Below are 25,951 nucleotides of genomic sequence, written 5' to 3'. Positions count from 1 at the left end.
ACATGTAAACATTTAATATAACTCGTAATGTGAGTCAATTGACATCATGACACCATCTAAAAAGATATCCACCATGAGAAAAAAGGAAAAACATACATGTAATACGTTTTTATTTAGCATACAGACAGACAACAGGTGGTGCACAGAAATACACCCACAACCGGAACTGTTATATATTTATATAGTTTTTATAGAGTACAGTACTATAAGGGTCAAGCCTACCGTAATGTTATGGTTTACATTAGGGTTACGGGCACTGGAGAAAATTATCTTCAATCAATCACCATTATAGAACGCATGTATAGACAGATAAATTAGTGGAACTCAAAGAAAACTCGCCAACGCCCAATGCACTTACAAATACCAATTGTGTTTTTAAAAATAATCCTCAACTATTTGTTTCTTCAAACCGTAGTTACATTAGGATGCAATAACCATTTAATTTACAATATCGAAAAATAGCAATTTGACTGAACAATGATATCTACAAAATATTGTGGGTTGCAATCTCCAATGTGACAATCAAAACATGAAGACAAAGAGCACATATAGTACTTTTGTGATTAGTTCTTTTAGGCCTATATTTCACACATACCACATGATATGTGAGATTTTGTAGATCTATAAATAGGATATAACATTAAACATCCTTTAAAGCACTGGAATTCATTGATAAATACAAATAAACATTTTGGGACTGTATAAGATGCGATTTTCCCTGGTGGAACTAGCATGATCACTACGTTCACCTTCAGGCTGGTTCCACTAGAGTGATTAGTTAACTGAAAATGTTAAAAGTCTTCATAAAACTTACAGTACAAGGAAGAAAAAAAAAATCAACAAAGCATAAGAAATATGGAGGCAAACTAAACAGCAGCACCTCGTTTTACTTTAATATTTTATCATACATGCTGTCCAGCTAATAAGGGAGAACACACACTTCAAACCAAACTGACAATGGTTTATCAATAGACTGAGGTCAGCTCTTTAAGGCTGGTAACATTAAAATAGAGGGCAGGGGAGATGGAGCACTATTACAGAAGATGCACTACTACACAAACATTGCACAGTTATCCTAGTTTACATCTCCAGTCATGATTTTTTTGTTCAGAAAACATGCAACTCTTAACAGATGGTCTTTGTTGCCCTTTTAGCAGAAGCACTTCTCTTTCACACAAGACAATGCATGCCATGCCACATCAGCCCATAAACTGTGGTTCCACCAAAATAAAAACAGCCATGGGAAGGAAATGCCAACAATCTGGTGCAACTAAGAAATAGCAGCCTCGTCATCTTTCTCAGGAGTAGAATAATTATCTAAGCAACGCCTCACTCTCACACACATACAGGGGTGAAATTGAGGGTTCACCTCCTTACAATGGGAGATTGCAAACAACTTTAATTAATATGTTAAGTGACCTTAAAGTCACTCAAAACATGCATAACTCAAACAAGGCCATGATTAGGCCTAGCCAAGCCTACATGGCTGATTTTGGAGTGAATCTCTGGAACCACCTTATTCTGCACTTCCATGTAAAACATGTGGCTCATTTTAGAAGTCCAGCAAATAGCTTGCTTTCAAATCAGCAGTATTCAACATCACTCCTTGAGAAGTGAATGAGTGTCAGAAATTCACTGCACAAATCTGAAATTTATATCAAACTTTCCTTTAAAGATTACATGAATGGCCTGAGATGTGTTCTTTGACCGTCGTTTGATTCAACATTTGAGTTCATAAACATGCATACTTGGAGATCAACAAATTCAGATGCAACACTTACCACTGAGACTGAAAAGCTCAGCACACTAAGAAAGTGTTGACTTTTAGTGTTAAGAGGACAGACACAACAGACTAGATCCCACTACGGGTCAATGAAGTTCAGAGGTCACAGAAGGCTGCTGTGGTGGTCCCACAGGTTTGGCAGTATTACATACATGCAATTAAGCATAAGTTACCCCAAAAACAAATGTTCCCAGTTCAACACACAATCATGTTAGATTAACATACATACTGTACATTAAATGAACACATGATCATTCATATTACAGTTAGCAGATGAGATTAATACAATCAACAACCACCGATTGAGTGGTGGAATAGTACTTTTATACTATCAACCTCTTTAGACAGGGTTGTATATATTTATTTATTTAACCTTAACTAGGCAAGTCAGTTAAAGACACATTTTTATTTACGATGGCCTATATACCAAAATGTACTTCATCACCTGTTCATCAAAATAACCAAGTAGTACTGACTCAGACTCAGTATAAGATAAAAAAATATTGTTCAAATAATGTACTTGCATCATATGAATCCAACTACTACATTTACCAGCAACTACATCCTACCAAGGTTAGTTGCAGTCATAAATTGACACAACAGAACGTTTTGTCTAAGTTTTAGTCAACACCGACAGCACTGTTGGGGTGCAATCCAGGGATGCTGGCTTTACATGACAAACACACTAGAGTCAAGTTCCTTGTCAACTTCATTATGCATCATGTGGCAACAAAGTGGAAATTCTCATGGGCCAACCAGTGAGCTCCTCTCACTCTAGACACTGGTTCAGTAGGTGACTGCTGCCATCTTTAGTTAGAATTACTTGAACGCCTGAATATAGAGCAGGGCTATTCAAACTGGTGGCCCGCCGGCCAGATCCGGCCCATTTATTAAATTAGACTGGCCCTTTGATCAATTCTGAACATTTATAAAAGATCTGCAAAAAAAAAATCCCAGCCAAAATGACAAGCAGCATTGTGGTTGTCTAAAGTGTAGTTTTGGGCATTTTTAGCACCTCGGTGGCATGTTGATAATTTTTTGTTCATATGAATGTCTCTAGTGTTTGAACGGTTTAAGCTACAAAATATTATGACCCCATTCCTGAACGCTACGAACACGTACATGACTTGTGTTTCCCTCGCTGACGCTCACAGGGACTCGTTAGAAAAGATTGACAAAAACATGCACCTAATGACTGAGGGAAATAAATTCAAAGAATACTTGGCATTAACTTTATTTTTTTAATGGTTTTTATTGCAATGCTTAGTTTGGTGATTTTCTAATGGCCTAATTACTTTAAAGAAGCTTTTAATAGTGGTTTAAATAAATAAATGGTGAGCAAGCATTGTACCTTTTCTTTATCAATTATATAAAGAAAAAGTGGTTGCACCTCAACTCACTTTGGTTGGGCACCCTCCACTTCTTTTCTAATTACTTTCGGCAACATTTAAATTGGACAAAGTGTCTTTATTGGTGTCTCCTTAGAATAATCGCATGGGAAATATCCAGCCCCCCTGCAATTAACCTTTATTTCTTTACATCTGGCCCTTGTAAGAATATCATTGAATAGCCCTGCTATAGAGTCATAAAACCAAGATTGCACCTTGCCTTCTAATATGGAAACAACTTTAAATATTACATATGATTATTCCCCTGCTCTCACTTTGATTTTTGAACTCCTGCAATTAAAGGTCACTTTATTTACACACATCCAGCAAAAATAAAACACTAGACTGCTTTAAAGTTTGTGAATATTCAGGTATACTCCATATGCATGGAGCTCAATTTACTTTCAATTGATTCTTATTGAGGAATAACACCACAAAACTGGCATTGAGCACAGCCCAGGTTAGAGACAGGACTGTGCAACAGTAAAAGTACCAGAAAAAAGGAAAGGCAGTGAAGGAAAAAAAGGCAAGGAGGGATAGAGAAAAAGGGAGAAATAGTGCAGGTGAGGAGAGAGAGTGAGAAGCCTCTACCAGTCTGCATTGTCCCAGGTTTCCTCAGGTTTGTCAGGGGCAGCAGCGGGGCTCTTCTTGCCTTTGGTCTCTCTGCCACTGTTGTCCCAGTTGTTGTCCCAGGCCTCCCAGCTGTCTCCAGTGCTGTGTTTGTTGTTGGTTGCTACCTCCGAGCCCCAGTTGTCCCAGCTGTCAGAGCTCTTCTTCTCTGTGGCAGAGTTGTCGACGTTGGTCCAACTGTCGCTGCTTGGAGACTTCTTGGGCTTGGAGGAGCTGGTGCTCCCAAAGGTCTCCCAGAAGTCCTGCGCAGGGGCCTGGCCTGGTTCTGGGCCTGAGGAGTTGCCCTGGTAACCCTCAGTGGCGTCCATGTTCTGGTAGCTCTCTCCTTCTGACCTGTGGGAGAGGGCTAATCAAATAACGCCACCCACCTAACTAAGAACATATGGTATGTCACATCTCCAAGCCAAAGTCCATTTTAATATTTGACGTTACCCGTCCTCTGGCTTTCCAGCAAAGAAGTCGCTCATGTCTTTCCAGCCTTTTGCACCAGCGCCCTGGACCTGAGAAGAGGGCACACGTCAAACTCCAAAAAACATCACTAGATATGAAATTACTTTAATAAAAAGTTAACTAATGAAATCAAATCATTGACCACTGTATTCATCACATTGTCCTTTACTTGATATATAAGACAGGTACAGTTCAAATCTACATACTCACCACCAGAATAACAATGGCAGCAAGAGAAATGGGAGATCAAATTGAATTATCTTCAAAATATACAACACACCCAAACCAGTCTCCTTTTCAGGATACATAATGGGGGTGACAGCACCTGAATATTTAGTCATTCTAAACTTGGGAAAATTTCTAATGAATGCCTAGCTTCCCATGACCCTTGCTCAGGAGACTGGTTGTTGGTTTGCAGTGTGGCAGAGGTCTGCCTTCTCCTACCTTGGATGCCAGCCCAGCAATGCTGACGGACATTTCATCTAGCAACTTGCCATCTTTTACCTGGACAAGCCAAATCACCGTTAATTGAAATGGAGACAACTCACAGCATCAAGAGGTGGGCGTGTAAATAAAGACATCACCCACTTAAGCTAGCTCAGGCAATATTTCTTATTGAGAGCAGTACATATTTTACTGTGAGCAGTGGTTCGTTAGGCGTCAATATTTTACTGAGAGAACATTAATAAATGTGGTGATTAGCCTACTTATAAGGAGAGAGCAGGTGATTTCAGTCTCAGTCAACACCCATTTTAAGCAGCTATGTGGAATGTTTCAACATCAAGCAATTAGCTATTACACATGCACCCTATCGAGTCAGTCACCACAGCAGACATTCCGAAGGACACAATGCACATTCAAATTAAACTGGTTCAATTAAGCATATTAGCCTATAGGGACCCACCACCACATTAACATTAACTTCAAACACAATGTTACCTTTTCGTGGGTAGGTTTGATAACATTCTCATTTAATGTCTGTCCTAACTCTGTGGCCTAGTTGGGAGTGAGGGAGAAAATGTGTGAATCAAACGAACAATCGACATTCACGCCAACACAAGACACTGAGTTTGAGTAGTAGGCAGCTGAGGAACTGTCATGCCATTGACTAGAATGTTAAATGAGCAGTCAGCACAACGGACGGACAGCTGACCAAAGGGTACTGAGCAATGGAATTGTCATGCATGGATGGATAACCCTATGGTTGGTGAGTACGAAAGTAATGGTCACTTTACCCTGCCTTCATGTACATATCTACAGTGGGGCACAAAAGTATTTAGTCAGCCACCAATTGTGCAAGTTCTCCCACTTAAAAAGATGATAGTTGAAGTGTACCTATGATGAAAATTACGGGCCTATCACAGACAAAATGAGGGGGAAAAAAAATCCAGAAAATCACATTGTAGGATTTTTAATTTATTTATTTGCAAATTATGGTGGAAAATAAGTATTTGGTCACCTACAAACAAGATTTCTGGCTCTCACAGACCTGTAACAACTTCTTTAAGAGGCTCCTCTGTCCTCCACTCATTACCTGTATTAATGGCACCTGTTTGAACTCATTATCAGTATAAAAGACACCTGTCCACAACCTCAAACAGTCACACTCCAAACTCCAGTATGGCCAAGACCAAAGAGCTGTCAAAGGACACCAGAAACAAAATTGTAGACCTGCACCAGGCTGGGAAGACTGAATCTGCAATTGGTAAGCAGCTTGGGTTGAAGAAATCAAATGTGGGAGCAAATATTAGGAAATGGAAGACATACAAGACCCCTGATAATCTCCCTCGATCTGTGGCTCCACGCAAGATCTCACCCCGTGGGGTCAAAATGATCACACGAACGGTGAGCAAAAATCACAGAACCACACTGGGGGGGACCTAGTGAATAACCTGCAGAGAGCTGGTACCAAAGTAACAAAGCCTACCATCAGTAACACACTATGCCGCCAGGGACATTACATGGGCCTGGACATGTACTGGACGTCTGAAGTTTGCTAGAGAGCATTTGGATGATCCAGAAGAAGATTGGGAGACTGTCATATGGTCAGATGAAACCAAAATATAACTTTGGTAAAAACTCAATTTGTCGTGTTTGGAGGACAAAGAATGCTGAGTTGCATCCAAAGAACACCATACCTACTGTGAAGCATGGGGGTGGAAACGTCATGCTTTGGGGCTGTTTTTCTGCAAAGGGAACAGGACGACTGATCCGTTTTTCTGCAAAGGGACCAGGACGACTGATCCGTGTAAAGGAAAGAATGGATGGGGCCATGTATCGTGAGAATTTGAGTGAAAACCTTCCATCAGTAAGGGCATTGAAGATGAAATGTGGCTGGGTCTTTCAGCATGACAATGATCCCAAACATACCGCCCGGGCAACGAAGGAGTGGCTTCGTAAGAAGCATTTCAAGGTCCTGGAGTGGCCTAGCCAGTCTCCAGATCTCAACCCCATAGAACATCTTTGGAGGGAGTTGAAAGTCCATTAAAAATCCTACAATGTGATTTTCTGGATTTTCTTTTCTCATTTTGTTTGTCATAGTTGAAGTGTACCTATGATAAATTACAGGCCTCTCATCTTTTTAAGTGGGAGAACTTGCACAATTGGTGGCTGACTAAATACTTTCTTGCCCCACTGTACCTCGTACCCCTGCACATTAATCTGGTACTCCTTGTGTATTGCTTTGTTCTTGTGTACTTTATTCTGCTTATGGAAGCATTTCACAGTAGTCTACACCCCTTGTATTCGGCACGTGACAAATAAAATGCTTTTTGTTTATAACGATGATATCATGTCTTTCTTTGTAAATGACATGAATGTTGACACTCCTAGAACAGGTTCTAAACCATTTGGTTTTATAAGCCACCAAAGTTAAAGTGACCAAGAACTTCATATAAATACATTTAACACTACAACCTTTGACAGTAAAATTATCCATCATCTTTAAAAATTAAAATAACATTTTTTTAAAAGGGGACCGGACAATGTTAGTCTGCAGCCAAGCAAAAGCTTACAGTAACAGTACAGGTTGGGCTACCTGTATGCATCCACCATTTCACAGGAGTGGGTTTAGAAATGTTTACATAGAATATCAGACAGGACACTGATGACCAGCCAACAAGCTCTGGGTGGTTGGGAATGAATGCATTCATAAAAACAGTAAGTAAATGAGATATGCAGGTATCATACGGACAAAGAGCATGCATTTGTTATTGGTTTTACCGGCTCTGGTGGCGGCTTATAGCCCCTTAACTATGTTCCGAGAAAGTGAGGTTAAAAAAGCATCAAACAGTTCCAACATGGTAAATTCACAGATTAAGGTCAGTTATTTCTGTCCAGTTAATTTATGAGCAAAAATACAAGGGAAACATGTGGGAGGTAAACAAATCTGTGTTCCATGAGCTCTGAAGGCTAAACATTTACATTGCAGTTTCTGCTGCAGAGGGAATAGCATGCATTAAGGGCATCCATAGAAACAATTAAGTTCTAGAATATATTTTTCAGTGGGTACATCACATGGAATTAGGAGACTGAGCCTCAACCAATATATCGCTTTGGTTGAATTATGATAAATGAAAATGTCTTATCACTCAAATCAATTATCATAGCTTGGTATTTCCTTAGAGAGGGGGTCTAGAACTGTCTCTTTAGCAGAGCATCATGTTAGTTATTACTTGAGCCATGAGAGAGAATGAGCATATGAATGGTTTCCTTATTCAACAAAAGGGGATTCATACAATCACCTCTTTATCAACATTGTTAAATGGCATCTTAGACTTGTAAGGTTAAAATAGTTTGTTTGAGCTCCCGAGTGGAGTAGTGGTCTAATGGAATGCATCGCAGTGCTAGCTGTGCCACTAGATATCCTGGTTTTAGTCCAGGCTCTGTGGCAGCCGACCACGACCGGGAGATCCAAGGGGCAGTGCACAATTGGCCCAGTGACATCCGGGTTAGAGGGTCTGGCTGGCAGCGATCTTCTTGTCCAATCGCACACTAGCGACTCCTGTGGCGGGCCGGGCGCAGTGAGCGTGGTGTTTCCTCCGACACATTGGTGCGGCTGGCTTCCGGGTTAAGTGGGCATTGTGTCAAGAAGCAGTATGGCTTGGCTGTTTCGGGGGATGAACGGCTCTGGGCGACAGGACAATTGGATACCAAAAAAATTGGGGTGAAAATTTGTATCTACACATTCACGTAAATAGTCTCATCTAAATACATCTAAGTTTAGAGCTCGTGTACAGTAAATTGCAAAATTATGCTAGTAAAAACATTATTCATAACGTTATCTTCGCAGTCAGGGTTTTTTCTCAGGATAAAAATGGCTTAGGTTACCAGGGGCAATGGGCATAGTTGCCAACTGAAAACTTTAGGTCCTCGTGGCCAGGGAGAAAGTTTTGCTGGTTTAAAGATAATTTCCTGCAATTTTACAATGACGCCAAATGAAAATTGAGGGAAAAAAATTATACGGGACCCCAAAAAAACACTATGCAGAAAAAAACCCTGGTAGTAACTAAAGACAAAACTCATCAGTTACTAATAACGGTTTAACAAAAGGAATTCATACCTTTAGGGTTGCTGAAGTTGCAAGTTTTGCAGTCTGTTTCAGTGAAAAGATGTGTTAAAGCAATTAATAAACAATAAAATGAAGTTCTATGACAGGATAACAACTTTCCTTAAAGATACTTACATTATCCTTGGCAACTGCAGCAATTTTGCTAGCTCCGATGGCGAAATTGCTCCAGCCCTATACAACAAAACATGTCATACGAGTCATCATACCTCCCAAATGGTAGTACTATTACAGCTTCAAAACTGGGAACTCTGAAATCTAAGACTTCAGTGCGTTCAAGACAACTGGGGGGAGCTCCAACTGGGAAAAAACCTTTTTAACACTCATCCAACTCAGAAACTCAGGGCATCTTCCTAGAGCTCTGACTTTCTGACCTGAAGAACAGACACCATGATTTGACATTTGGGGGGCCAGAGTTCCCAGTTGTCTTAAAAGCGCCACACACATACAGTTGAAGTCGGAAGTTTACATACACCTTAGCCAAATACATTTAAACTCAGTTTCACAATTCCTGACATTTAATCCTAGTAAAAATTCCCTGTCTTAGGTCAGTTAGGATCACCACTTTATTTTAAGAATGTGAAATGTCAGAATTGAGCTTTTATTTCTTTCATCACATTTTCAGTGGGTCAGAAGTTTACATTGGTATTTGGTAGCATTACATTTAAATTATTTAACTTGGGTCAAACGTGTTGGGTAGCCTTCCACAAGCTTCCCACAATAAGTTGGGTGAATGTGGGCCCATGTCTCCTGACAGAGCTGGTGTAACAGAGTCAGGTTTGTAGGCCTCTATGCTCGCACATGCTTTTTCAGTTCTGCCCATAAATGTTCTGTAGGATTGAGGTCAGGGCTTTGTGATGGCCACTCCAATACCTTGACTGTCATCCTTAAGGAATTTTGACAACTTTGGAAGTATGCTAGAGGTCATCGCCCATTTGGAAGACCCATTTGCAACCAAGCTTTAACATCCTGACAGATGTCTTGAGATGTTGATTTAATATATCCACAATTTTCCTTCCTCATGATGTCATCTATTTAGTGAAGTGCACCAGTCACTCCTGCAGTAAAGCACCCCCACAACATGATGCGTTACCCCCGTGCTTCATGATTCAGATGGTGTTCATCATGCAAGCATCCCCCTTTTTCCTCCAAACATAACGATGGTCATTATGGCCAAACAGTTCTGTTTTTGTTTCATCAGACCAGAGGACATTTCTCTAAAAAGTACCATCTTTGACCCCATGTGCAGCTGCAAACCGTAGTCTGGCTTTTTTTATGGCAATTTTGGAGCAGTGGCTTCTTCCTTGCTGAGCGACCTTTCAGGTTATGTCAATAGAGGACTCGCTTTACTGTGGATATAGATACTTTTATACCCGTTTCCTACAGCATCTTCACAAGGTCCTTTGCTGTTGCTCTGGGATTGAGTTGCACTTTTCGCACCAAAGTACACTCATCTCTAGGAGACAGAAAGCGTCTCCTTCCTGAGCGGTATGACGGCTGTGTGGTCCTGTGGTGTTTATACTTGCATACTATTGTTTGTACAGATGAAAGTGGTGCCTTCAGGCATTTGGAAATTGCTCCCAAGGATGAACCAGACTTGAGGTCTGCATTTTTTCTGAGGTCTTGGCTAATTTCTTTTTATTTTCCCATGATGTCAAGTAAAGAGGCAGAGTTTGAAGTTAGGCCTTGAAATACATCAACAGGTACACCTCCAATTGACTCAAATTAGGCTAATTTACATATCAGAAGCCATGACATAATTTTCAGGAATTTTACAAGCTGTTTAAAGGCACAGTCAACTTGGTGTATGTAAACTTCTGACCCACTAGAATTGTGATACAATGAATTATAAGTGAAGTATCTGTCTGTAAACAATTGTTGGAAAAATGACTTGTGTTATGCACAAAGTGGACATCCTAACCGACTTGCCAAAACTAGTTAGTTAGCAAGAAATTTGGTTGAAAAATAAGTTAATGACTGCAAACTAAGTGTATGTAAACTTCGACTTCAACTGTACACACACACACACAGAGAGACCAGTCTACTGCAGAGCTATGCAGATCCCTAAATTCTGTGCCGTATTACTGCCATACCGAATAAATGGAAGAGAGCGCGTTGTTCAGGACATCATCCTCCTTCTCTGGGGTCGGCGTATTCCCAAAGCCAACATAGCGGTTTTCCTGATTCCCACTATAACTGCCACCACTACAGAGGAAATGGTAAATTTGCATAAATGACAAGTCCTCATAGGGTGACCAAAAACATATAATATGCCATTTAGCCAATGGTTTTATGGAAAGCAACTTACAATCATGCATACACATATGGGTGGCCCCAGCAGAAAAGAAAACAATATGGTTGAAATTGAGCTTTAAGCAAAATGTTTAAAATGTTGTATTCCGTGGCATCTTTTGTTTTAAGACCCTGTGCTACATTTTGGGTGAGCATTCACAGATTAAGTCCTTAAAGTTGTTAAGTTTTATAATTAGGGTTAAAAATACATTACATAAGAGAAAAGCAGATTAAAGTCATCTTTAAACAAAACAAAAATGGCATCTTTCGAATTTTGACAATGTGCTTTATGTGTACTATAAGAGAAAACTCTGCAGCTGCCTCAGAGAGGAGTGTCATTGATACAATAGTCTCACCTCTGATAAGAGTTCACATCGTCACTCAACCAGTCCTCAAAGGCCTTGTCTGAAGGTTTGCCCGAGTTCTGCCCCAGGCCCCCTGAGCTACATTGGAAAACAGATGACAGAATATTATGAGACTAGATAACATTGGACATCAGTACTTTGGAAATATTCAAGTAGTCGAATACTTTAGCTAAATAACACTATTATCACAGATTTTTAGGTCATATCGCCCAGCCCTAACTTATGGACAATTCACAATATATAGTGATTTTTAAAAAAAAGTTATCTAAATAAGCTTTGTTGTACAATTAAAAAGGTCAAATACACTGCATTTCAAACAACCAGCAATAATCTCATGAATTCAGGTCACATGAAATTAGGCTAAATAAGCCCCACTAATAATTGTATTAAAAAAAAGTTGAACCTGCTTTTCTTGCAATAATCACAGATCTGGCTTTCAAGTCTATGAAAATGTCAGAAAAAAAATGTACTAATGTAACCAGACCCATACATAATGCACATTCACTAATAATGACCCTTCTTGTAGCACTAACTAGAGAAAATTAACACAGGTCTCAAACAATCTCTCAAGGGCAAACTGGCATGCTCGTGAGTAGCAGCTATTCTTTACGTTTCAAGTGTAGTCAACTTGGATCTATTTGCTTGCTAACAACGCAGAACAGTTATGAACACACTTCTGTTCACTTCCAATGGTTTGAACAACATGCTAGCCTGTCCACTTTGTTCAGATGTTGAAATCAAGTGGCCTACTTTAGGAGTTTCCGATTCCTTATATAAAACGTATGCTTATTCCACATTTATACCGCGCTTGACAAAATGCACATACATTTTTCATAATGAATGTTCATTAATACTCCTGTTTAAGTAGCATCTTATTTGCATGCAATTTGAGTAGTTGAGACCTTTAAAAAAAGGGTATTGTTAGAAAGGATAACTTCTCTATTACAGTAAAATAATGTCTCAATGTGTATTGGTGTCCATATGACCCATTCTGTTGGACCAAACCTTTTAGCAACATGAAATCTTATTAAAATCTGTTCATATACATTGCCAGGAAGAATCACTTATTTAAACATTGACAAAAACCACTTAGATTTCATTTTCACATATTCATAATTTTCACATATTCGTCAAATGTTTGGGAATTACGTATATTAAGGCATTTGTGAAATTTCTTAAGTAATATAGTGAGAAAGCAGCTGTGCGTTTGGACAATTAATAGACACTGGTGTAAATAAAACCGAATAAAAACATTGTCTTGTCCAGGACCGGAGTCTACACAGACCGGTGTGCTATAGCCAATCAGAGCTACAGTAGAACCTATATACAAACAAGCCATTTGCCACAGGGTCCTGCCATCATTCACTTTGAACTGGACCGTGTGTTTACAGGCAGTTGCAACATCGTGACTTTAGATCATTACAACACAGTCGCCAAAAGCCACCAGAATAGATTTCTGCAAATAAGTAAACACCATGGGAGTCCTCTGTAAAGTTTCCAAATGTAAGTCCTGTTGATCAAACCACTATGAAAAATGGTAGGCTCTCTATCCATCAGTTATGTACATCAACAAGATCAACAACTAATGCTAGCCAGAGCAAGTTGAGCTAAAATCTAACGACAGAAAACTAGATAAACCCTCAAACTTTTTCAGCTAGTTGCCCGTCAATTTGACTGATAAATGGGGAAATGTCACCTTGTCCTTCTGTAGCTTGCCTGCTAATGCCACAGACAAGACATGACACGCAGAGCTCTGACAAAGTGGGAAGCATGAACAAAGGAAAGCATTAGCAGAATCTCTAACTCTTGGACTCAGTTGCTGTGAAAGCTACCGTCCCGGGATCCTGCCAGATTCCATGTGTAGAGACACAGAAACCCAGCTAGCTCGGCAGTCTCAAACAGAAGCCCCTATTGAACGTTTAACGCTGCAGGAGCTGTGTTTACTTTGCTTTATTCCAGGACAATGTGGACCACCTGGACTTTCAATGTAGCTTGCAGAAGCCTAAAGGGGTGAAGTGGCTACTCTTAGCAAACAAGTAGCGAACCTACACTAGCTACTGGGGAAAATCAACGCCCGCCTACTTTTTTTTTTACCCCAGTAGCCAGATGCCTTTCTGGTGGAAGTGTCACCACCGTGTCGGCTGTCCACAGCCGACTGGCTGATACTCTGTAGGGATACCTTCTTGGTCTCCCCCTTCCTTGGAGACATGAGCTAGTGGGATGCTCCTAGATGACTTTGGGGATGTTCCTGTTCTCGACCCCCTCCCAAAAAAATCTTGGCTTCCAGACTCTGTCCGCACATTTCAAGGTTGCGTTGAGAAAAATGGCTTAAAAATACCCAAGACTAGCTCAGTTCATCCCTACCATTGTGACAATGAGTTGTCATAATGTTGCATCAAATGTACATTAAGTATGTAAGTAACTTAATTTATAACCCCTGAACACCGCTATTGATCCTACAGTTTTTGTATGTAATCATGTGCCTATGAACCAGAGTTACACTGTCAGCACTGAGGCAGTGTGCCCTAGTAGGAAGTCCACTGTGTGCAGCTTACCATCAGCTCCAATATAAATAACATGAGCAAGTCTACTTCTGATAAGCTACTTCCCAGTAAAGCATTAAAAACAATCAAGCAACCCAGGAAAGGCCTAAAAATATCCCATATACACATACGTTGCTTAAGAAACAAGGTTCATGAAGTCATTCACTTTAACAGATGACATTCATATTCTGACTCTTTGAAACTCATGTAAGTCCCTTAATGTGTTTGAACCCCAGGAAGAGTAGCTGCTGCCTTGGGGATCCCCAATAAATACAAATGCATGCTTATCCCAACCAAGCACCCAAAGCTAACTGGCTAAAGTTGGCTAGTTAGCTACATCCAGACAAATGAGAACACCTCACTCTGACCAGTGGTGAAAAAAGTACCCAACTGTTATACTTGAGTAAAAGTAAAAGATACCTTAATAGAAAATGACTCAAGTAAAATACTTGAGTAAAAGCATTTTGTTTTAAAATATACTTAAGTATCAAAAGTATAAATAATTTCAACTTCCTTATATAAGGAAAAAAACAGATGGCACTATTTGTTTTACAGATCGCCAGGGGCACACTCAGACATTTACAAATGAAGCATGTGTGTTTAGTGAGTCCGCCAGAGCAGAGGCACTAGGATGACTAGGGATGTTCTCTTGACAAGTGTGAATTGGACCATTTTCCTGTCAAAATGTAAATGAGTACTTTTGGGTGTCAGGGAAAATGTATGCAGTAGAAAGAACATTATTTTCTTTATGAATGTAGTGATGTAAGAGTAGCCAAAAATATAAATAGTAAAGACATCCCCAAAAGCTACTTAAGTAGTACTTTAAAGTATTTTTACACCACTGACTGACCATTTTATTCACCTTAGCAGAGCTGGTTAGGCTGTTTACATGTTATCTAGAGCAATGTTTCCAAACCTTGGTCCTCGAGTACCCCCAACAGTTCACATTTTTATTGTAACTCCGGGCAAGCAAACTTGATCCACCTCTACGCAGACGACACCATTCTATATACTTTCGGCCCGTCATTGGACACTGTGCTATCTAACCTCCAAACGAGCTTCAATGCCATACAACACTCCTTCCGTGGCCTCCAACTGCTCTTAAACGCTAGTAAAACCAAATGCATGCTTTTCAACCGATTGCTGCCTGCACCCGCATGCCCGACTAGCATCACCACACTGGATGGTTCCGACCTTGAATATGTGGACACCTGTAAGTACCTAGGTGTCTGGCTAGACTGCAAACTCTCCTTCCAGACCCATATCAAACATCTCCAATCGAAAATCAAATCAAGAGTCGGCTTTCTATTCCGCAACAAAGCCTCCTTCACTCACGCTGCCAAGCTTACCCTAGTAAAACTGACTATCCTACCGATCCTCGACTTCGGCGATGTCATCTACAAAATCGCTTCCAACACTCTACTCAGCAAACTGGATGCAGTTTATCACAGTGCCATCCGTTTTGTCACTAAAGCACCTTATACCACCCACCACTGCGACTTGTATGCTCTAGTCGGCTGGCCCTCGCTACATATTCGTCGCCAGACCCACTGGCTCCAGGTCATCTACAAGGCCATGCTAGGTAAAGCTCCGCCTTATCTCAGTTCACTGGTCACGATGGCAACACCCATCCGTAGCACGCGCTCCAGCAGGTGTATGTCACTGATCATCCCTAAAGCCAACACCTCATTCGGCCGCCTTTCGTTCCAGTACTCTGCTGCCTGTGACTGGAACGAATTGCAAAAATCGCTGAAGTTGGAGACTTTTATCTCCCTCACCAACTTCAAACATCAGCTATCTGAGCAGCTAACCGATCGCTGCAGCTGTACATAATCTATTGGTAAATAGCCCACCCATTTTCACCTACCTCATCCCCACAGTTTATTTATTTACTTTTCTGCTCTTTTGCAAACCAATATCTCCACCTGTACATGATAATCTGATCATTTATCACTCCAGTGTTAATCTGCAATATTGTAATTATTCCCCTACCTCATGCCTTTTGCACACATTGTATATATAGACTCCCCTTTTTTTCTACTGTGTTATTGACTTGTTAATTGTTTACTCCATGTGTAACTGTGTTGTCTGTTCACACTGCTATGCTTTATCTTGGCCAGGTCGCAGTTGCAAATGAGAACTTGTTCTCAACTAGCCTACCTGGTTAAATAAAGGTGAACTAAAAAAATTAAAAAATACAGCCTCTTCTGACATGTTCTGTCTGTATCATCCAAATTCAACTTGTCAACTAATCATCAAGCCCTTAATGAGTTGAGCGAGGTGTGTATGTCCAGGGCTACAATGAAAATGTGTACTGTTGGGTGTACTGGAGGACCAGGGTTAGGAAACACTGATCTAGAGCATTCTTGACTAACTATTACTTTTTTGGAATATGTTTACTGACACCGGTCAAATTCAGCAGGTGTTGCTTGTTTGGAAATTCATAAGTTCTGCGCTCTGGCACAGTCAGAAGAGAGTTTTGAAATCAGAGTAGATCGCCAGAGTGAATTTGCAAACGCAAGCGATATGCTAACTGGATAAGTAGTTCAAGTTCTTGCTCGCTAACCAAATGATACCTGCATCTCTAGCTGTGTATGACCACCGGATAACAATGGGGGGGGAATTCAGTCACTCACCCACTCCAATGGCATGACATCCTCATGTATCAGTCAAATTTGATGGGCTAACTCCACAATAATACTTACACCACATGACTGTCAGGGCCTGGCTCCCTAATGGGTGGGCCTCCATCTACCCAGACCCATCCATGTCCACGACCCTGATGCAAACAGTGCACATCACAAATAACCTACTAAATCAACACGTCGGTCTAAACTTTCAGTACCTGGTTTGCATACCCATTGCCTTAGCATTTACTGGTAGATAAAATTGAACTGTATTTTCTATCCTACCGACTACCGAAGTCATTCTTCTGTGAACTGCTCCATGCCGAAACCAGTTGAGAGCCGTGTGCTCTTGCTGCCTGCAGATGATATTCTGCTCCAACTAGGCTGTGTACGGTGCACATCTGAATATATTTCACATGCTCAACTTCATAGTTGGCACTATACATTGGGGCAGGTAGCGTTCTCCTTAATAACAGTAGTTAGTCTGTTCACCATATTTTATAGGCCTACCTACTGCTGCACTGGAATGTCTCTCTCCTTGGCCCTTAGCCGAACTCGGCTAGGCGAACCGAATGAGTGCACTCACATACTCCCTTAAAAAAAGACTACCGTTTGTCCATTCGAGACACCGTAGCCAGTACACACTTCAAAAGTCACAACTAATCCAAGATAACGCAAGAAATGTAATTACATTGATGTTTTTACCAAAGAGATCGTAGCCGCTCAACGTTACAACTAACTAACATGTTTGGTGCAGTATCTCACAATGACATTTTTTCATGAAAACGAGTTCAATGAATGACAAATAATCATTACTGTTGACCAATCATCTATGAAGGGTCGTAGACGTTGGCTACCGACAGATTTGCCTCAAAACATTGTCTGAACAACCAAAAAAAAAACATACCGAAGTCCAAAATGTCACAAAATACTGAGAAAAATATACATGCAACATGTGTTGGTCCCATGAGCTGAAATAAGATCCTAGAAGTATACCATATGCACAAAAAGTGTATTTCTCTCAAATTGTGCACAAATTTGTTTACATGAATGTTAGTGAGCATTTCTCCTTTGCCAAGATAACCAATCCACCTGGCATGTGTGGCATATCAAGAAGCTGATTGAACAGCTGTCACCCATTGAGTATGTTTGGGATCCTCTGGATCGACGTGTAAGACAGCGTGTTTCAGTTCCTGCCAAAATCCAGCAACTTCACACAGCTATTGAACAGGAGTGAGACAACATTCCACGATCAACAGCATGATCAACTATGTGAAGGTGTCGTGCTGCACAAGGCAAATGGTGGTCACACTAGATTAGAGGTCGACCGATTAATTAGGGCCGATTTCAAGTTTTGATAATAATCGGAAATCAGTATTTTTAGGCAACGATTTTGAGAAAAAAAAGGTACACCTTTATTTAATCTTAAATTAACTAGGCAAGTCAGTGAAGAACACATCCTTATTTTCAATGACGGCCTAGGAACGGTGGGTTAACTGCCTATTTCAGGGGCAGAACAACAGATTTTCACCTTGTCAGCTCGGAGGATCCAATCTTGCAACCTTACAGTTAACTAGTCCAAGGCTATAACGACCTGCCTCTCTCGTTGCACTCCACAAGGAGACTGCCTATTACGCGAATGCAGTAAGCCAAGTTAAGTTGCTAGCTAGCATTAAACTTATCTTATAAAAAACAATCAATCATAATCACTAGTTAACTACACATGGTTGATGATATTACTAGATATTATCTAGCGTGTCCTACCTTGCATATAATCTGACTGAGCATACAAGCATAACGTATCTAATCTATCTGACTGAGCAGTGGTCGGCAGAAGCAGGGGGGTAAACATTCATTCAAACAGCACTTTCGTGCATTTTGTCAGCAACTCTTCGTTGTGCCTCAAGCATTGCGCTGTTTATGACTTCAGGTCTATCAACTCCCGAGATTAGGCTGGTGTAACCGAAGTGAAATGGCTAGCGAGTTAGCGCGCGCTAATAGCGTTTCAAACGTCACTCGCTGAGCCTGTGGTTGTTCCCTTTGCTCTGCTGCTTTGAGGGTGGCTGTTGTCGTGTTGCTGGTTTGAGCCCAGGGAGGAGTGAGGAGAGGGACGGAAGCTATACTGTTACACTGGCAATACTAAAGCGCCTATAAGAACATCCAATAGACAAAGGTTATTGAAATACAAATGGTACAGAGGGAAATAGTCCTAGAATTCCTATAATAACTACAACTTCTTACCTGAGAATATTGAAGACTCATGTTAAAAAGAACCACCAGCTTTCATATGTTCTCATGTTCTGAGCAAGGAACTTACGTTAGCTTTTTTACATGGCACATATTGCACTTTTGCTTTCTTCTCCAACACTTATTATTTAAACCAAATTGAACATGCTTCATTATTTACTTGAGGCTAAATTGATCTTATTGATGTATTATATTAAGTTAAAATAAGTGTTCATTCAGTATTGTTGTAATTGTCATTACAAAGTTTTAAAAATAATTTTGGGGGTTTTCAATCGGCCGATTAATCTGTATCGGCTTTTTTGGTCCTCCAATAATCGGTATCGGTGTTGAAAAATCATAATCGGTCAACCTCTACACTAGATACAGACTTCTGATCCACGACACAATTTTTTTTTTGGTATCTGTGACCAGATGCATATCTGTATTCCCAGTCATGTAAAATTCATAGAATAGGGCCTAATAAATGTATTTCAATTGTCCGATTTCCTTATGTGAACTGTAACTCAGTAGAATCTTTGAAATTGTAGCGTTTGTTCCGTGTATATACACAAACCCTTCCAAATTGTTTCGGCTGGGAAGCATGCCCATGTTGCCTTTAAGCAACAGCCCACTCGTCTTGCACACATGCAGGTTATGCACACAAACATTCTGATCCTGGCTGTTGTGTTGATTTTTATTTGATTGATCAAATACTTAAAAAACGGTGCTTAAATAAATTACATTAACACAAATTAAATGAATTTCCAGTGTCGTGGAAGGATCAGAATTTGTTGGTAACATATGTAAGATGTTTAATATTCATCAAATGTGTAAGTTAATTCTCATCAGAATGGTATTTTTGTATAATACTGTGGCGAGGTTGCAGTTATCTGTTCTATGTCAAAACTAAGTTGCATGGGCCACAGAGAGGGGAGAGGTCAAAGTGTCATCATGTGTAAACATATCTTTTACTCCCTACCTTTTTCCCAGTGGGAAAAGGAGGGTTGCAGTGTCTGGAATCATTCTATGCTCCCTCTAATGTTGCTTTTATCTTAACCTATAGCCTCACTCTCCTCTCCGTGAGTTTGTCCAGGAGGTTGTATTTTGAGTTGGTTGTATCTAAATGACAATTTGATATATGCCTGTTGATATGGAGGATTTGGTTTATGGTTCTGGGAAAGGAGACAAAGCTGAACGATGAATTATGTCTATGCTGTCTGACTATGTGTGTCTTTGCTATTAAAGGAACTCAGTTGCATTGTAAGGGGGCTCTCAGAGAATTCACTGAGAGACACTGAATTTATCTGAGAGTCACAGGATTGTGATAGAGCTCATAATTAAAGATGGACTTTTATAACTAACTCTGACGTGTGTGTGTGTGGTTTGCTCCCATGATTTGGTAAATAGAGAATTACCACGACACCAGGACTTTTCCAAAACATCACAGACGTGATCATTTTTCTGAACTTTTCCAGGCCTGGAAAACAACATTTTAAAATTCTATGACTTTTCTAGGATTGTCATGACCATACCCTGGAGGTTTCACTTAACAAAAATATGTCCAACACATTTCTATGGGCTTATTTTGTACTTATGCTCGTTGCCTACCTTCCCGCCTTTGGGACAACGACTCCCATTGTTAGGGCGGAGACATGAACAGCTTGTCATTATATTCAGATCTCTGGCGTAAATGATAAAGTTCACACAGCACAGAAGGAGCGAAGTAGACAAAACCAAAAAGACAACATGAAAACAAGCGGACATAAAAATGAATTACAAAAAAAATTGATTCTTTCAATACAGGCATCTGGAATATCGCACAAAAACATTAATTTGAATAAATAAAAATACCGCCCAGCCCTACTTACCGATGAGACGACGAAAGTCCTGTCTTGGGCTGAGGTGGAGTCCAGTCCTTGGCAGAGGAAGTTTCAATAGACCACTCATTCCCTTCTGCAATGGTTGCAACCTGTCAATGGAATACAGAGGAATGGAATTCAATGAGTGAGACCATTCAATATGTCCTGTCTGATATTAGCATTGGAAATCCATAAATGGACATTTGAAGTGTCCCCAGTAACTGTGCTGAGAATGATCATTAAATTATGACTCATGAGAGTGAGACTTCCTCACCTTGTCTCTGAAAAGTGCAGCAGCTCTGCTGTTATATTTGTCCTGCATGGTCCAAGTGGCATCATAATCATCTTGGAGTTCCAGAAACATACGGAACTTTCCGTTTCCTCCCGCCTTCATCTTCTCCAGCTCAATGTCCTTCCACTTGTCCATGGTAACAGAGCGCACAAAGCTACAGTATAGAGATCACATCAGGGGTTCAATATTTCCAAACACACTAACCGTCAGGAAAGAAGAAATGTGGATGGCTTCTGGCTGTGGTGGGTTAACAAAGCACATAACTGCTAATCATTTTCATAGAAGAGCATGGCTAAAAGCAATAAACAATTTATCTAGGATCAGAGAGGATTTTGACATTCATGCACATGCCTCTGCTGGCAAGCATAAATCCCAACACAATCATCAAATTTGTCATTTTGGAACTTTAAAGTTACTCACCTAAGGTGCACTCCCAAGCCTCTGTGTTTGCCAGAACACTCCAGACAAATCCAGATCCCATAGGTAACACTAACCCACTGAGGGTTGAAGCCCCCACACTCAAAGCAAAGCTGAGAAAAGGAGGGGGAAATGTTGTCTAACCATTTGATGTCATTGTTGACATTGAAAAAGTGAATATGGACACTGGACAGTTATCACATTGAATATATCAGCAGAGATTGTTCAGACCTCGCTACTGTTTTAACTCCAGTGTCCATATAAAACCTTAGGTAGTTCACCCTAGGCCCTGAGCAATCAAGTCGTGGCTAAAGTGTGAGTCGTGAAGCATGCTTCCCAGTCAAAACCGTTGACTGGGGGTTCTTAATGTTTAATATACTCACGGTAAATGCAAAATAATTTCAATTCAAATTGCGTCAGTGAATCAGTAATGTCCTACCTTCATCCGCATCTGCTAAGTATTCAGACCCCTTGACTTATTCAACTTTTTTAATTACGTCTTATTCTAAAATGGATTACATTTGTTTTTTTTCCCCCATCAATCTACACACGACACCCCCATAATGACAAAGCAAAAACTTTTTTAAATTATAAATCTTTGCAATTTTATTTAAAAAAGTATCACATTTACATCATTATTCAGACCCTTTAATCAGTACTTTTTTTAAGCACCTTCCAGCGATTACAGCCTCGATTCTTCTTGGGTATGACGCTACAAGCTTGGCAAACCTGTATTTGGAAAGTTCCTCCCATTCTTCTCTGCAGATCCTCTCAAGCTGGATGGAGAGTATCGCTGCAGAGCTATTTTCAGCTATAGTCTCCCAGTCCCTGCCGCTGAAAAATATCCCTACAGCTCGATACTGCCACAAACATGCTTCACCGTAGGGATGGTGCCAGGTTTCCTCCAGATGTGATGCTTGGCATTCAGACCAAATAGTTCAATCTTGGTTTCATCCAACCCGAGAATCTTGTTTCCCATGGTTAGAGTCCTTTACGCAAATTCCAAGCAGGCTGTCATTTGGCTTTTATTGAGGAGCGGCTTCTGTCTGGCCACTACCATAAAGACCTGATTGGTGGAGTGCTGCAGAGATGGTTGTCCTTCTGGAAGGTTCTCCCATCGCCACAGATGAACTCTGGAGCTTATTCAAAGTGACCATTGGGTCTTGGTCACCTCCCTGACCAAGGCCCCTCTCCCCCAATTGCTCAGTTTGGCCAGGCAGCCAGCTCTAGGAAGACTCTTGGTGATTTCAAACTTCTTCCATTTAGGAATGATGGAGACCACTGTGTTCTTGGATTTTCAATGCTGCTGGTACTATTCCCCAGATCTGCGCCTAGACAACAATCCTGTCTCAACACTCTACGGTCAATTCCTTCGACCTCATGTCTTGGTTTTTGCTCTGACAGGCACTGTCAACTCTGAGGCCTTATATAGACAGGCATGTGCATTTCTAATCAATTGAATTTACCACAGGTGGACTCCAATCAAGTTGTAGTAACATCAAGGATGATCAATGGAAACAGGATGCACCTGAGCTCAATTTCCAGTATCATAGCAAAGGGTCTGGATACTAATGTAAATACGTTTTTTTTTTTTTTTTTTAATTAGCAAAACATTCTAAAAACCTTTCTGCTTTGTCACCATGTGGTATTGTGTAGAATGCTGAGGAATTTTAATTTATTCAATCAATTTTAGAATAAGGCTTTTAACATATCAAAATGTGGATAAAGTCAAGGGGTCTGAATACTATCTTTGGCTATACTGCTCAAACAGCCAGCGAATGTCGTTAGCTATCCAACAGTAGTTACTCACGTTGTTTTCCTCCTGAGTTCTCACTTCCTTCAAAACTCTTCTAGTCCTTGGGCTTGCCATTTTGACTGACACTGAAAGAGAGTAATCATTAACAATCTTACGAAGAAATCACGTCCCATTTACCTCTTATCGAGCAATCAATGCACCACTAGCTAGCGGGTAATTTAGGCAGCCTTGGACAGACATATCAACACTATTCGAAAACAATCAATATACGAACTGACAGCAACTACCAAGCTGAATGGCATCCAATAGTCTATGTATGATATATTGTGTATCTGGAGCTAGCTAGCCGTCTAGATAACGCCGGTAGCCAACTGCCTGATGTTAGCTACTGCTAGTCTCTTACCAGGCCGGATAATGTAGAAAGCGTCTGGCTTGCTTAGTTCGATATGACTTTTTGCTAAAGATGTGGAGTTAAAATGTATGGAAAATATGTGTCAGCTCAAATTAAATCCATTGAGAAGAGCTACGAATGCTAGCTGATGTCAAACACCGGTGGCCATGTTGAAAACTAGCTAGGCAATGGCAGATGTAGCTACGTTGGCATTGCAATGCATTATGGGAAAGCGTAACTCTTCTTCTTCTTCTTCAATCGTATATTGGCAATCGCAGATTTTAATGAGCATCCCGCCACCTAACGTGTGGGATGGAAATAGGATTCCCCAAAATGAAACAAAATACACCAAAAAATAACTACCTAACTGTCAAAAAATAAATACAACTTTTCTTTTTTTTTTTATTAAAAAATCTGATCCCTACACAGGTTCAAGAGGAACCTGGGAGGTCGGGTCTTCAGGCGCCAGTACCCCAGATATAAAATCCCCAAACCTTTTCTGTCGCAGCCACAATAATGTCCAGTTTTTTAGATTTCTTTGATACTTGTGCTGTACAGTTTATAACTGTGGCAATGAATGCAACAAAATCCACCTTTTTAACACACAGGGTATATTTTGACTGGCAGCAAACATTTACAACAGGTGCGGTGCGTCCACTACCATATCTTCACTAGCATCACTTGTTTCCTCAATTATTTTTTAATCATCTTCACATAGGAGATTCAATTGAAAGCTCTGACTTTTGCCACCTCAATCTCCTTCACCCTTGCAGGGCACTCCAGGTACTCGGGGTCATGATCCCCACCACAATTGCAACACCGTTGTCCTACCTACACACCTTTCTTCATTATACTCTGTCCATCTGCACACACACGAAACATGGTCAAATCCTTTACAATTCTTACACTGCAGTGGTTTGGGGAACAAAAGCTCCTACAGTGTATCTTATAACCAAGCTTCACATGCGTAGGTATTTGCTCTTTTTCAAAAAAACAACAGGTACGACAGACTTTCTTATTTTTCTCCATTCACCCAGTGGGTCAGACGCAGGGCACCAACCACACCAGGAATTGCCTTCAGGTATTCAACATGAACATCCATAATCACCCATGAGATGACTCCTTTGACGGGTGCTCTACTCCGAAGTTCAAATCACAAACGTACGTTGTTCTGATTATTTTGTGAGGCCCACTGCAATCTCCTGCTGCTCTTCAGAAATACAATTAATCAAAATAAGACCACTCCTGGTCACTCTGACAGGCTCCACTTTTCCCAGCGCATACTTTCCCATTTTCAACACCTCAAACGGGTTTCCAAAATATGCATCCTGACTCAACAAACGCATCCCAACAAGAAGCGACTCATTATCATTCATATATGTATCCAAATTTAGACATTTTGTTCCAGTTTTCACGACTACTGTTGTCCATTCAGAACATTTGTTTTCACCAACTTTGCTCGACACGCTGCTTGATTCGAACTCAGCATCCACTTCCTCCATCTTTTTCCTGAACCGGAACCGTGGTCCTCAAACATCACAATTTGTTGATGATCAGTGCTATCAGGCATCCTTTGGAAGTGCCTTCCCTATACCCGTAGCCTAACCTTTAAAACAAAATATGATTTAACCTTTATTTTATCAGGGAGTCATACTGAGACGAAGGTCTGTTTTACAGATGAGCCCTGAATTACATAAGTTACAGAAAATACATACATAAAAATAAAATACAAAATGCAAGCAGAAAGAAGAAAAAGGTAATAAAAAACAAACACATTCATCAGAAATAAGGTCCTCAATCATCTTTCTGAATTGCCCTAGAGACACCAAAACACCAAATTAAGAACATTTTGAAGATTGTTCCACAAATACGGTGCAACAAAACTAAAAGCTGATATACATACAGTGAGGGAAAAAAGTATTTGATCCCATGCAGATTTTGTATATTTGTCCACTGACAAAGAAATGATCCGTCTATCATTTTAATGGTAGGTTTATTTGAACAGTGAGAGACAGAATAACAACAAAAATCCAGAAAAACGCATGTCAAAAACATTATAAATTTATTTGTATTTTAATGAGGGAAATAAGTATTTGACCCCTCTGCAAAACATGACTTAGTACTTGGTGGCAAAACACTTGTTGGCAATCACAGAGGTCAGACGTTTCTTGTTGTTGGCCATCAGGTTTGCACACATCTCAGGAGGCATTTTGTCCCACTCCTCTTTGCAGATCTTCTCCAAGTCATTAAGGTTTCGAGGCTGACGTTTGGCAACTCAAAACTTCAGCTCCCTCCACAGATTTTCTATGGGATTAAGGTCTGGAGACTGGCTAGGCCACTCCAGTATCTATTCATATCATTACAG

The 25,951-nt window shown here is 40.4% G+C and overlaps 1 protein-coding gene across 7 annotated transcripts; it reads right to left on the bottom strand.

Moving 5' to 3' along the window:
* Positions 1-93: 93 nt before the first annotated feature.
* Positions 94-23,799, bottom strand: LOC118400433 (ADP-ribosylation factor GTPase-activating protein 1-like). Of its 7 annotated transcripts, XM_035797299.2 has the most exons (14): positions 23,599-23,799; positions 23,250-23,320; positions 21,443-21,552; positions 21,005-21,176; positions 20,740-20,840; positions 11,467-11,553; positions 10,912-11,023; positions 8,936-8,992; positions 8,813-8,845; positions 7,474-7,503; positions 5,191-5,247; positions 4,696-4,755; positions 4,234-4,301; positions 94-4,134 (listed from the first exon to the last, which is right to left on the bottom strand). In XM_035797299.2, the coding sequence occupies exons 2-14, from the start codon at positions 23,307-23,309 to the stop codon at positions 3,759-3,761; spliced, it is 1,323 nt and encodes a 440-aa protein (XP_035653192.1). In that variant the 5' UTR covers positions 23,310-23,320; positions 23,599-23,799; the 3' UTR covers positions 94-3,758. The 7 variants fall into 7 exon arrangements, with proteins under 7 accessions (XP_035653192.1, XP_035653194.1, XP_035653193.1 ...); XM_035797301.2 differs by lacking the exon at positions 4,696-4,755 and having other exon boundaries at positions 4,234-4,295; XM_035797300.2 differs by lacking the exon at positions 7,474-7,503 and having other exon boundaries at positions 23,599-23,798.
* Positions 23,800-25,951: the final 2,152 nt, after the last annotated feature.

The sequence above is a fragment of the Oncorhynchus keta genome, chromosome 21 (genome assembly GCF_023373465.1).
Source record: "Oncorhynchus keta strain PuntledgeMale-10-30-2019 chromosome 21, Oket_V2, whole genome shotgun sequence".
NCBI lineage: Eukaryota > Metazoa > Chordata > Actinopteri > Salmoniformes > Salmonidae > Oncorhynchus > Oncorhynchus keta.
This window is presented reverse-complemented; position numbering and strand designations above follow the sequence as displayed.